This window comes from Balaenoptera musculus, chromosome 4 (genome assembly GCF_009873245.2).
Source record: "Balaenoptera musculus isolate JJ_BM4_2016_0621 chromosome 4, mBalMus1.pri.v3, whole genome shotgun sequence".
NCBI lineage: Eukaryota > Metazoa > Chordata > Mammalia > Artiodactyla > Balaenopteridae > Balaenoptera > Balaenoptera musculus.
The window spans coordinates 23,444,219-23,457,077 of NC_045788.1; the positions used below are offsets into that span (position 1 = coordinate 23,444,219).

At 34.0% G+C, this 12,859-nt stretch overlaps 1 protein-coding gene across 3 annotated transcripts in view; it reads left to right on the forward strand.

Moving 5' to 3' along the window:
• Positions 1-12,859, forward strand: part of TRPC1 (transient receptor potential cation channel subfamily C member 1) — a 70,550-nt gene that overhangs the window by 22,653 nt on the left and 35,038 nt on the right. For all 3 annotated transcript variants that reach the window (XM_036850436.1, XM_036850440.1, XM_036850437.1), the window contains 3 exons: positions 4,515-4,646; positions 6,918-7,113; positions 10,949-11,285. In XM_036850436.1, the coding sequence (XP_036706331.1) occupies positions 4,515-4,646; positions 6,918-7,113; positions 10,949-11,285 (665 nt within the window). The remainder of the gene's footprint in view (positions 1-4,514; positions 4,647-6,917; positions 7,114-10,948; positions 11,286-12,859) is intronic.

Below are 12,859 nucleotides of genomic sequence, written 5' to 3' on the forward strand. Positions count from 1 at the left end.
TTAGCTTTAAAGCTGCAAACCATCCACCCTCCCTCCTTCCTCACCTTTAAACAGATAGTCACAAATCCATAAATTGGAAAAGTCTCCTGGGAACCAATTTAATGTTTACTTGCAGAGATTATGCTGGAAATTTTTTCTTTTTTTTTTTTATTAATTAATTTATTTATTTTTGGCTGTGTTGGCTCTAGAGCACAGGCTCAGTAGTTGTGGTGCATGGGCTTAGTTGCTCCACGGCATGTGGGATCTTCCCAGACCAGGGCTGGAACCCGTGTCCCCTGCGTTGGCAGGCGGATTTTTAACCACTGCGCCACCAGGGATGTCCCTCTATTTTCACGTCTATTTTATAATGAGATCTGTATTTCTCTTTGATAAGATCTGGTTAATAGCTATGCCAATTTCATTTAACGTTTTAGTTTTAAAATGACTAGTCTATGGGGAATTCCCTGGCAATCTAGTGATTAGGACTCTGTGCTTTCACTGCCGGGGGCAGTGTCAGTGAAGTTGACAGGGCAGTTTCAAACCCTGGTTAGGGAACTAAGATCCTGCAAGCCGTGCAGCTTGGCAAATAAAATAAAATAGTCTATAAAATGACAAGCAGAAATAATCTTTAAGGCTTCTTCTAGTATTAAAATCCTTTATTAATATTAAATATAAATATTTTTCAAATATTATTAAATATTATTAGGTATGCTTATTAAATATGTGTGTAGTTTAAGCAGTTGGAGGTGGGGGGTTGGAGCTGGAGAAAACGCTTTACCTGTCTTGGTTTGAGGTGTGGAAAAAGCTTGTTTTGAAAGTTTTTAGAGGAGCTGTGGCTTGAGCTCAGTGTTTAAGTATAGATGAGAATTAACAGGTAAAAGGCATTTTACACAGTATGTGAGTGTGGTTTATTTAGGGATGGTCTGGTATATTTGTTGAAGACGTTGAGAGAGTTTGTTATTGATGTTTGAGAAAACAGTTATAGCAGATGTCAGAGGGATCTGACTGAAGTCATTTCCAGGAATTGCTAAGCAGACCTGCAGGAGAAACGGAAGCTAACAAAATGAATAAGGGATGGGCAAAGGTTTCAGTGATGTTGAAGAGTCAGTATACTAGCAATAAGGAAGAGAGGCAATCTGTATTTCTAAGATGTTGGGTTTTAAATTTCAGAGATGATGCAGTCTTGCCATTTGCAACATGATGGAGCTTGAGGGCATTATGCTAAGTGAAATAAGTCAGACGGAGAAAGACAAACACCACATGATTTCACTTGTTTGTGGAATATAAGACACAAACGAACAGTCTGTGGGTTAGTTGGAGAAGGCATTCAAAGTTGCAGCCATTTCTCAAGAGTTCCTTGTCTTTTTCTTTTTATCAGACTTTCTGATGCTTGGCACACATGCCTAATTTTTTAGTCAGCCAGGGATTTGTGGAGACTATATATGAATCCTTGTATATCTTTTCTCATTTCCAAGATCTCCCTATTAAATTTCTGATTGGTCCACTCTTTGTCTCAAATCAGACTGCAAGCTTGGTCTTGCAAAGCTGCAGGTTTTCCTTGTTCGTCTCTACTAAGTCTAATCCTTTCAGCCAGCAGAGCTGTAGGTTTTTGCTTCCCAATGAATTGATTTTTACCCCTTTAGCACAGAGATACAGATTTACCAGCTTCAGGCTGGAAAACTGCAGTTCTCATTGAGTGAACTAGAGGCAGAGGTGAAGAGGTAGCCTCAGGTGAGAAGGTCGCAGATTCCAGCCATTCCTTCCTGAAGCTCTGGCAGTTTTCCAATAATTGATTCTCAATAGACAATTTCCAGTGACCTGAAATAGTTAATTTTTTTAAAAACATTTTGTCCATTTTTATGCATATATTTTGTGTAGTGAAATCACTGACCTCTTCACATCCCACCATTACTTTTGATAGTGTTTTGAATACCAAAAATGACAGATTTAATAAAGCGAGGCAGCCTCATTATTTTTCAGATTATATCTAATTGCTTTCCATACTATGGCTCTTCGTTATTACTCCAGCATAGTTGGTTGCCACCAGTACTAGCAGTCACTCTTCCTGTGCATTTTGTCACTAATCCATATTTTGAGACATGACTATATAGGTTAATACAAAAGTCATTTTTAGAGACAATCTGATAAAATTAATTACCATAAAAATTAATTGCTATAGACATAATGATGGAAACAGAAAGATAAGTTGCTCAATTATATATATTTTTCTCAAGTTTTTGGACAGTTTTGGTATAGGCAAATACCTCAGTAGAAATCCTTACTGAAGATGCAGGTAATTGTACTTGTTAATTAAATATCTAGATCAGAGCTGGATTTCATAAAAATTGTTTTCTTAGAAATGCATTATATAGAAAAAAATGCATTGTATAGGGTCTATTTTTGTGTCTAAGTAAGACATGAGACCTATCTGGTAAATAAGGAATATTTCAGTAAGTTTGTTACATAGAAGTTTTAAATTTCCATACAGAAAAATTCCATTGCAAACAAAGTAAAAAGACAAACAACCAACGAGAGAAAAGTATTTAAAACATTTTTGACTAGACAGAGGGCTAATTTCTTTTATATATAAAGAGGTTTTACAAATTGGTGATGTAAAAAAAAAAAAAAACACACCAGAAAAATAGGCTAATGCAAATGAACAGGTAGTTTACAGAAGAAGTATAAACAAATAGTAAACATGAAAGGATGCTTAAGCTTCTAAAGAAATTCAGAGTAATACAACTCATAAAATTCCATTTTTCATCTGTTAGGGTAGCAATGTACTAATGAAGATGTAGGGGAAAATGAGCTCTCCTTATTTTTAGTGCTTTGGAAACATCTACCAGAATTTAAAATGCACATGCTGTTTTATCCAGCAGTTCTGAATGTGCAAAGGGTATATGAACTAAAGAATAATCATTTTTACATTATTTATGGAAGTAAAAAATCAGAAGCAACCTAAAGTTCCATTAATGGAGATTGGATGGACTGCCATCAAATGGAAAACCATCCAGTTTTAGGAAATAATGAGATGACTCTATATGTAGTGACATAGAAATAGTTGTCCCTTCTAGAGAATGTTACACAGAGTGAAGTAAGTCAGAAAGAGAAAAGCAAATATCGTATAATAACGCGTATATGTGGAATCTAGAAAAGTGGTACAGATGATCTTATTTGCAAAGCAGAAATAGAGACACAGACGTAGAGAACATATGTATGGATACCAAGGGGGAAAGGGGTAGGGTGGTAGGAATTGGGAGACTGGGATTGACACATATCCATTACTGATACTATGTATAAAATAGACAACTGATGGGAACATACTGTACAGCACAGGGAACTCTACCTAATGCACTGTGGTAACCTAAATGGGAGGGAAGTCCAAAAGGGAGAGGATATCTGTATGTATGGCGGATTCATTTTGTTGTGCAGTGGAGACTAACACAACATTGTAAAGCAACCATACTCCAATAAAAATTAATTAAAAAAAGGAAAGAAAAAAAGAAAAAAAATTTAAAAAGTGTCTTGGAAATTCAGATGCAATAAATTTTGCCTAAGAATTTTAGGGTTGTAGGCTTGTCACAAAAGTAGCATGAAAGCTGATTCCTTATGAATAAACAAAAATTGATAAAAATCAATAAACATACTCAGAAAAGAAAAAAAAAGAAATAGTTGTCCCTGTACACAGTACGCCTGATTATGTTTGTGTGTGAATAGAAAATATCAGGAAAGATTTTCATAATTCTCTGAAATGTGACTCTCTTTGAGGAGTGGAGTTGGTGGAAGGAGGAGAATTGGGGAGCATTATGTTTCTAAACTGCTTGCTTTTGTTTTAAACAAGCATATATTAAATTTGTATTTAAAAGAAAAAATATTTATATAATATCTACCAAATTTTAAATTAAGAATTATATATTTATAAATGAAAGAATTATAGCAAAATTTTTCTGACTTGGTTCCTATATAGATATTGATTATAAACATTAATTAGTTTACGGAAGGTAAAGGGAGTACTTTTCTATTAGTTAGAGGTTAGACATAAATCAATGATTTCATTCTTAAGATTTGAAAGGACTTTCAAAAATCACCTGGTTGAATGAGTCATGTGTTATATATATGTAGCATATTAAAGTAAACATCACTGGGGAAGGAAAATTTAATGATCATCCATATATTCAAAATGTATTAGTTATTAACATATTTCATTTAAAATAATACTGGGTTCAGGAATAGAAATTTTTTAATTAAATTGAATTGAAGGATACAAAGTTTTGAATCTATGAAAACAAATACTAAAACAATTTCTTTATAAGCAGTAGATATAAAAAATTGCAATATTTATATTTCAAAATATTTATTTTTAAGTCTTTTTCTTTTTATGCAGGTTACCTTATAATAAGTATTTTATAGTTGTTTTATTTTCTTTTAATTTTATAATACTTTAATTTTAAATTTATGAAAATTATAGGCTAAAGATACTGATCATATTTATCTAATAAATTTGTTTTACATTATGGAATCAAATTTTATCACAGGTTTCGTCTTGATATATATCGCTGCTTGGCCAGTCCAGCTTTAATAATGTTAACAGAGGAGGATCCAATTCTGCGAGCATTTGAACTTAGTGCTGATTTAAAAGAACTAAGCCTTGTGGAGGTGGAATTCAGGTGGGAACGAATGGAAATTGTAAATTTTTAAAAAAATTTATTTATTTTATTTATTTATTTTTGGCTATGTTGGGTCTTCGTTGCTGTGCGCGGGCTTTATCTAGTTGTGGCGAGTGGAGGCTACTCTTCGTTGCAATGCAGTGGCTTCTCTTGTTGCGGAGCATGGGCTGTAGGTGCGTGGGCTTCAGTAGTTGCAGCACGCGGGCTCGGTAGTTGTGGCTCACGGGTTCTAGAGTGCAGGCTCAGTAGTTGTGGCACACGGGTTTAGTTGCTCTGCGGCATGTGGGATCTTCCCGCACCAGGGTTCGAACCCATGTCCCCTGCATTAGCAGGCGGATTCTTAAGCACTGCACCACCAGGGAAGCCCTGGAAATTGTAAATTATCTCTTTGTTTTCCAGAATATTTTCCGCCTGAGTTTTTTCATAGGCCAAATTATCATTTATTTATCTACATTTGATCCCAAATGACCAAACCTTGCTGCCACATACTTGAGATTTTCCTTTTCCCTCAGTGGAATAGACCCCAGTACCACTTACGTCACTCCTTCCCCATCTTCCTTCTTCCACTCTTCCACCACCCTTAAATCCCTACTTTGTTCAACATTGCCGGAGGCATTCTAGGGCAGTGTGAAGAGTAGTGGGAATGGTAGCCTTAAGCAAGAGCAAACTTATTTATAACTGCTCTCTGTCCTACTCCCCTCATTCCTAGATTCTGTAATCATCCCTGGAGCCCGATCCTTCATAGCTTTCAGAAGCATATAGAATGCTTTTTGTATGTCAGGTACATTCCACACACCCAGACTTTGTCCCTTTTCACTGTTTGGTGAGATTTTCTAGTAGGAGAAACATAACATATAGGCATAAAATTGATTAGACTGCAATTAGATTCCTAGACTAAGAAGTAGGTAATACTTTGTTTGTTAAAGAAATTCAACTACTGGGCTTCCCCGGTGGCACAGTGGTTAAGAATCCACCTGCCAATGCAGGGGACACGGTTTCGATCCCTGGTCTGGGAAGATCCCACATGCTGCAGAGCAGCTAAGCCCGTGCACCACAACTACTGAAGCCCGCGTGCCTAGAGCCTGCGAGCCACAACTACTGAAGCCCGCGCGCCTAGAGCCCATGCTCCGCAACAAGAGAAGCCACCACAGTGAGAAGCCGCGCAATGCAACGAAGAGTAGCCCCCGCTCACCACAACTAGAGAAAGCCTGTATGCAGCAACGCAGCCAAAGATAAATAAATAAATAAATAAATTTATTTTTTAAAAAAAGAAATTCAACTACTTATTCTTAGGTAATTTTGGTTACATAGTAAGTGCAAAGAATGGATGAAAAAATGTTAGCTGGTGAGGAAAACTTTTTAATTCCTTGAGCTATAATTTTATGCAGCCAGTTCGTGGAAAATCCCATTGAAAAAAAAAAAGATTAATCAATGGGAAATCTCCCTATTTTCCCTTCCTTTCCCTTTAAAAAAACTGAATGAAAAATTATTTTCTGAAATCTAACCCCAATTAATTCATAATTATTTATTTCTAACTTTATTCTTAAGTTGTTCCACTCAGGCTTAATGTAAGCTTAAGCTGTTCCATAAGCTTAATGTAATTGATATTTTAAAAAGAATTATCTACTAAAACTTCTTAGTTTCTCAGAAGTGATTTAGGCTTGCCTTTAATAAGCAGGTAAGTCCTAACTTTCAAGGAATAGTGATTCTGAAAGAGAATTCTGTACTAGGTGTGTTTCAGTAGTTTTCTTTCTAACTTGAATTTTGTTTAAATGAGCACTTTAAAAATGAAACAGAATACTATTTTAATATCAGAAGTAGCATAAACATGTTATAGACTATCCTTGAAAAAACTTCTAGTTAAAAATTATATAATAATATTTATTGGATAGCATCAAGATGTTACTATCTATTGTTTAGATAAATAATATAAAAGGAAGCTTTATACAAAACTATTATAGAATGAGGGCAAACGATTTAAGTGAAGAGCTGGTTGACAAATATTATCAGAACTTCTAGGAATATCAGTATATGTAAGAAAACATTGTGCTTACCTAAGGTTATCAGTGTGAACAAAGAGAACATAATTGTGTTACAATTTTCTCCAAAGGAGAATTTGTGCACCAGTAGGTTCCTTTGACTGTCAGCACAAAAGATGTTGTGTAGCAGTATCAGAATTAAAATGTTACTGAGTAAAAAATGTTCTAGTGAAAACAGCTTAATTAGAAGATGGAAGTGATGTTTCTAATAATAGACTGTTGCACTTTGCAGGAATGATTATGAGGAACTAGCCGGGCAATGTAAAATGTTTGCTAAAGATTTACTTGCACAAGCCCGGAATTCTCGCGAATTAGAAGTTATCCTAAACCATACATCTAGTGATGAGCCTCTTGACAAACGGGGACTACTAGAAGAAAGAATGAATTTAAGTCGTCTAAAACTTGCTATCAAATATAACCAAAAGGAGGTATGAGGTTTTCTGTGATATATTTAAATTATTTCCTCCACAGTAGTCTGGTGGCTCAGAACAAAGGCTTTGGAGCAATACATCTAGGTTGAGATCCTAGTTCTGCTTCATAAAAACTGTGTCCTTGGGAAAGTTATTGAATCTGTCTGAGCTTTAGTTTTAAGAATTAATTAAAGATATATATATATTTAGAGTTTAGTACAATGAGTATTAGCATTAAGCAAGTACTCAATAAATGGTAGTTGCTATTATTTTTAACAATTAACATTAATAATAAAAATATGGATGTTAATGTAATGTTTTTGCTAAATAGTAGCTATGCAGGTAAGATCCTGTATAGTAAATGCCTTCCTAATGAAGTTTCCATCTTGTGTTTTGTCTGTCATGGGTTTGTATTATTGACCTGTTTATAAGTAGTCCTTTCTATAGTAATAGGGCCTTTCTGTTTAAAAATAAAATATCAGATATTATGTTCCTTATTCTTATTTGTTAATTCATTGTGAAACCCAAAGGTGGAGAGACGTATGCTATGATAACTAAGTTGAATCTGGCTCTTCTGGCATCATCCCTTCCTATTAAGGGAAATACCTATTTCTACTCCCCATACACTCACATGCACATGATTCAGGAACTTGAAGAAGGAAGGTATGCATTTTTAACTTCATTTTTTGAGATAATTTATTCGACATGGATATTTATATGTAGATAATGATGTTCAGTAGAGGGTGTTGGTAAATGGTACTTTTAAGGTATTTCTTCTAAGACCCATTATTCTTACTATCAACATAGATATTGGAATAAAAGTTGCTTATCAAATTTATATTAATATAAAAATGGGGCCCCAAATAGATTGTGGTAGACGGCAAGATATAGGACCTTTGGTGCTAGGGACAGAGTTTTTGATTATCTTGGTTGACAGTTTGAGCCTCCCAATAGCTTTGTGACTCGGGAGTTTGATAAAGGAATTTTAAGATGTTTACTTTAAAATTACCTAGATTATAAAGCAGAAGCTAACACACCATTGTAAAGCAATTATACTCCAATAAAGATGTTAACAAGTAATAAAGTAAAATAAAATAACCTAAATATTATATTTTTTATCTAGATCTCTGGCTTCAAATCCTATAATTTTTCTAGTACTCCAGCGTTCTTGCTTAAGGTAGGCCATTCATAGGAAAAAATAATTAAGTAGAAGAATTTGGATCAGTGTAGCTGTAAGATTATAAATCAACAACATAACCTATGTGGCTTTAAAAGGAAATACAATGCTAATATGTATATGTAGAAACAGAGAAAATAGGAACCCTGATGTAATCTTCCCCTAACATACATTTTGACTAGATCTTATGTTAATTTATTTACTTATGTGTTGCACAACCTAAAATAGACACGAAATACTAGAAAATGATAGAATAAAGATATAACAAAGAAACAAAACCAACTTAAGTGCTTGGAAAAAGAACCTCAAAGAAAGGTGGAAAGAACTAAGATTATCCTGGTAAGGGAAGAAAAAACTAAGAGGCAGTTTCCTAATGATATATATATGTATATCCCTGAAGAACTCACAGAGGATAACCAAATGTTCCATTCTAAAGAAGAGTAGAGAAAAGGAAAAAGAAGTAGTGGTAATATTTTTAGTTGGAAGGAAGATACTCTGTAATTTTAAGAATTAATGAAAATGTAAATTAGTTTTTTAAGCTAGATTTCTAAATATAATCAAAGGGGAAGGTAATATTTTTCCAAATAGTTGGTAGACTTTGTTCAGGTCATACATCCTGAATAACAAACTACTGTGATACGTAGTGGCATAAAACAATATTTCATAGTCATTTTGTAGTAATTTCATGATCATTTTATTATGCTCTTGGGTTCTTTAGGTCGAGAATTAGGAAAGGGCACAGCAAGGCTGATTTGTCTCTGCTTCTGCATGTCAAGGACTCAGCTGGAGATAGCTCAGATGATGGGGGGCTACAGTCATTCGGGAGACTTCTTCACTCATATGTCTGGTGCCTGAGCAGCAGCTGAGGATTCAGACAGGGAGCTCTGAGTGGGCTGGGTGCTCAGGTGGGTGGGTCCAGAGAACCTGGGTCTCCTACGAACCTAGGACTGGAACCTTGGAGGGGCATGGCCCTCATGGTGGGCTGGCTGCAGGGGGATGGTCTGAGTGGCCTCTGAGGGCTGGCCGGAGTGCCTACATGTAGCCTGGTCTTCCTCAGAGCATGGTGGCTTCAGGGTAGGAGGACTTTTTACCTGCCAGCTTTTGGCTCCAAGAGCAAGTGTTTCTCAAATAAGGTGGAAGCTGAATGGCCTTTTAAGACCTACCTTCCGAAGTCACATAGCATCACTTCTTCCAGAATCTACTGGTTAAAGCAGTCATAAGCTTGTTGAATTGAAGGATAGGTAATATTGGTAGCCCACCTATTGATGAGAGGAGTATCAAAGAATTTGTGTCTATGTTTTAAAACCACCACAGACTTAGAACATCTCCAACTGAAAATTTGTTCTTCCAATTACATATTTAACATTACTGTTAATTAAATCATCATTATATAGAGGAATGGCAAGGGCAGCAGTCACGCCTGAGATTGCTTTGATACTTGGGGGAAGGATGAAACCACTGAGTTTGGGATGCTACTAAACTGGGTAGTTGGTGGGAAGAAAAGCTATTTTCCTCCCTGATATTGCCTCTTGGGGGACAAATTACGATTCCCTAACAACACTGGAATCTAAGCAGAAGGATAAATAATGAAGACTTAACTGCCAAAAATAGGTATAGTATTGATATATTAGGAAATTTCTTGATAAGCACAATAAACAACAACAAAACTCTGTCTGCTTTTTTAAACTAGAGGGTTGCATTCTATAGATTATATTCTATCTTGGGATAAATCATTTTAAAACAGAACATTGACCAAATATTATTTAATATCTGAATGATATTATGATCACTTGTGCTTTACTTTGGTGATTTCAAACCTGATTACATTATTGTGTCCAGAGTTATCAGAATCCTTAACTTACACTTCACAACGTGAGCATTCTATTGGGAAAATATTGCTTCTGAATTTTGTAAACTAAAAAGCTTCGTAAACTTTGGTAAATTCATTTCTATACTTGAACTAGAATTTTCCTCTTATTTGGGAATATTTTTCCTTTTCTTCTCACATAGAATTCCATTTTAAGAAGATTTAAGAGTATCTTTAATACATTTTAAGAAATTCTCAGTGTTTTCATGGAGCATAAAAATATCTGATGTTTAGACTTTAATTGCTTTGCTGTCTTGACATGTTGGTTTCTTGTAACTGAAATCAGCAGTTTTTCTAGGCTGAAGTCTCTTTCTGTGGATTGTGCTTGTTAATTTTGAAATTTCATAAACACTATTATGAGTCTTTATAAGTTAAATGTTTTGAAAGGGCTGAGTAGGCTAGTAATAATCACTAATATTTATATAGTGCATGCTATGACCAGGCACTATTCTAAGAGCTTTACATTTAATCCTCATAACAAGAGTATGACTAGATACTATTATTATCCCCATTTTATAGATGGGGAATTTGAGGCTTAGAGAGGTTTAAAAACTTGCTCAAGGTCATTTAGTAAGTAAGTGGCAGAGCCTGGATTTGAATCTAGGTAATCTGGCTCCAGAGTCTATGCTCTTAACCACTACACTCTTTTATTACACGTAAGAAAACAAAACAAAACAAAAGAACTGGACTGTATAGAATTGATTTCAAACTATTATTAAAACTTTGAATATCAATTAAATAATAGTACTATCAGATCGTATTTACAAGTTATATTTTACTTTTTTTATATGTGTGTGCTTCGTTTTCAGTTTGTCTCCCAGTCCAACTGTCAGCAGTTCCTGAACACTGTTTGGTTTGGACAGATGTCAGGTTACCGACGTAAGCCTACCTGTAAGAAGATAATGACTGTTTTGACAGTTGGCATGTTTTGGCCAGTTTTGTCACTTTGTTATTTGATAGCTCCCAAATCTCAGTTTGGCAGAATTATTCACACACCTTTTATGAAATTTATTATTCATGGAGCATCATATTTTACATTCCTGCTATTACTAAACCTATACTCTCTTGTCTACAATGAGGATAAGAAAAACACAATGGGGCCAGCCCTTGAAAGAATAGACTATCTTCTTATACTGTGGATTATTGGTAAGTATCAAGTTAGTTTAAAAGGTTCGGCCTTTATTTAGCCCATTAATTCTCCCTTGCTTGGTGGCATTATAAGCTGCCTTCAACTTGTAATTTTACACTGTTTATACAGGAAGAATTTGAATGCTTCCATGATCATTGAAGACTTAACTAACATTTTTTTTTAAAAGATAAATGTTCTTGAACTTGATGATAAGGAAGCAGATCTCTTACTTAATATTACTTAATTACATGGAAGTTAAAAATTCTTTCTCAGTTGCTAAAATTGTTCATGATTGTTAAAACAGAAAAACAAATTTTGCTGATGATTTTTTTTTGTTGTAAGAATTTGAACATTTTCTTAGGTATTTTGAAATGTAATAATACATTTTATGCTCGGTTGCATTTTAAGAGAACTATTTTGTTTTATTATATCATTAGTTTTTCTTTTAAGAACCTATGAACTTTTATAGTTACATATTACCTTATATAGATAAAACATTCCCTGGTGACTCACTCTATAAATCAGTTCTTTGTAATGACAGCCAGATCTCTTTAGAAACGACAGTTTTTTAAAAAAGAAAAGACATTTTATTTTCTGAAAATTGTTTTTTTTATAAGTATTATGCTGTATAATAAATATTTTAATGATCTTCTGCAGTTTTTACTGCCCTTGCCCTTTTTGGGAGAGGTGGGAGGAGGAGGGAAGTTGAGGTATAATTACATTGTCTATTTATGGTCTTTTAATGACATCCCCTTTATTATTTACCTCTGGATCTTCAACCTTGTTTTTAACCTCAGCATTTCCCACCTTTTTTTTTTTTACTATTTGCTATAGAGTAAAAGGAATATTGAAATTTATTCTTTTCTATGTTATAAAGCACTGAATGATTAATATGTTCTTGACTGTTTCAGTTATTAAATAATTTAAGAAGAGTTAATGTACAGTGCTCACTTTTAGTTCTTCAGATATAAAAGTGTATTTTGAGATTTTTTATTTTTATTTGGAAATTAGTTCATTTCAAGTAACTTGATCTTAAATCAGAGTTATGCATTAATGTTTAAAATTAGGTAGATACAGTAAAAATAATACACATTTGAACTTTAGGTTAAAGAGAATTAAATAATTTCTTCTTGTTAATATTTTCGTGTTCCTGATATTTCCACTACCTTATCTAAAATTTAATATTTTAATTTAGGAAATAATTTATACTTTATCATATTTGACTCCAAATTACATTGTTGTAGATCTTTTCAATGTGAAATTTGTTTATATATTTAATTAGGTAGGTTAGGCTGAAAGGAATCTCTTAGAAGCACTTTTCTCCTCTATTTAAACTACTTCTGAAAGATTGTTATATATACCTTAGTCATAAAAAAGGGAAAATTTATATCATTTATCTATAACCTATTGTTTAAATAGTAGTGAGAGAGAAAAAATATTTTCTTTGTTTTGTAAAATAAACAAGTCTGTAGCCAAGTCTGTATAAGAAGTAAAGTTTATATTTCTTAGCAGTGAGTAAAAACTCATTGAAGTCAGTCATACCACTCCTTGGATAGCATAAATATTGCTGCTGTCACTGAATTTCACAACA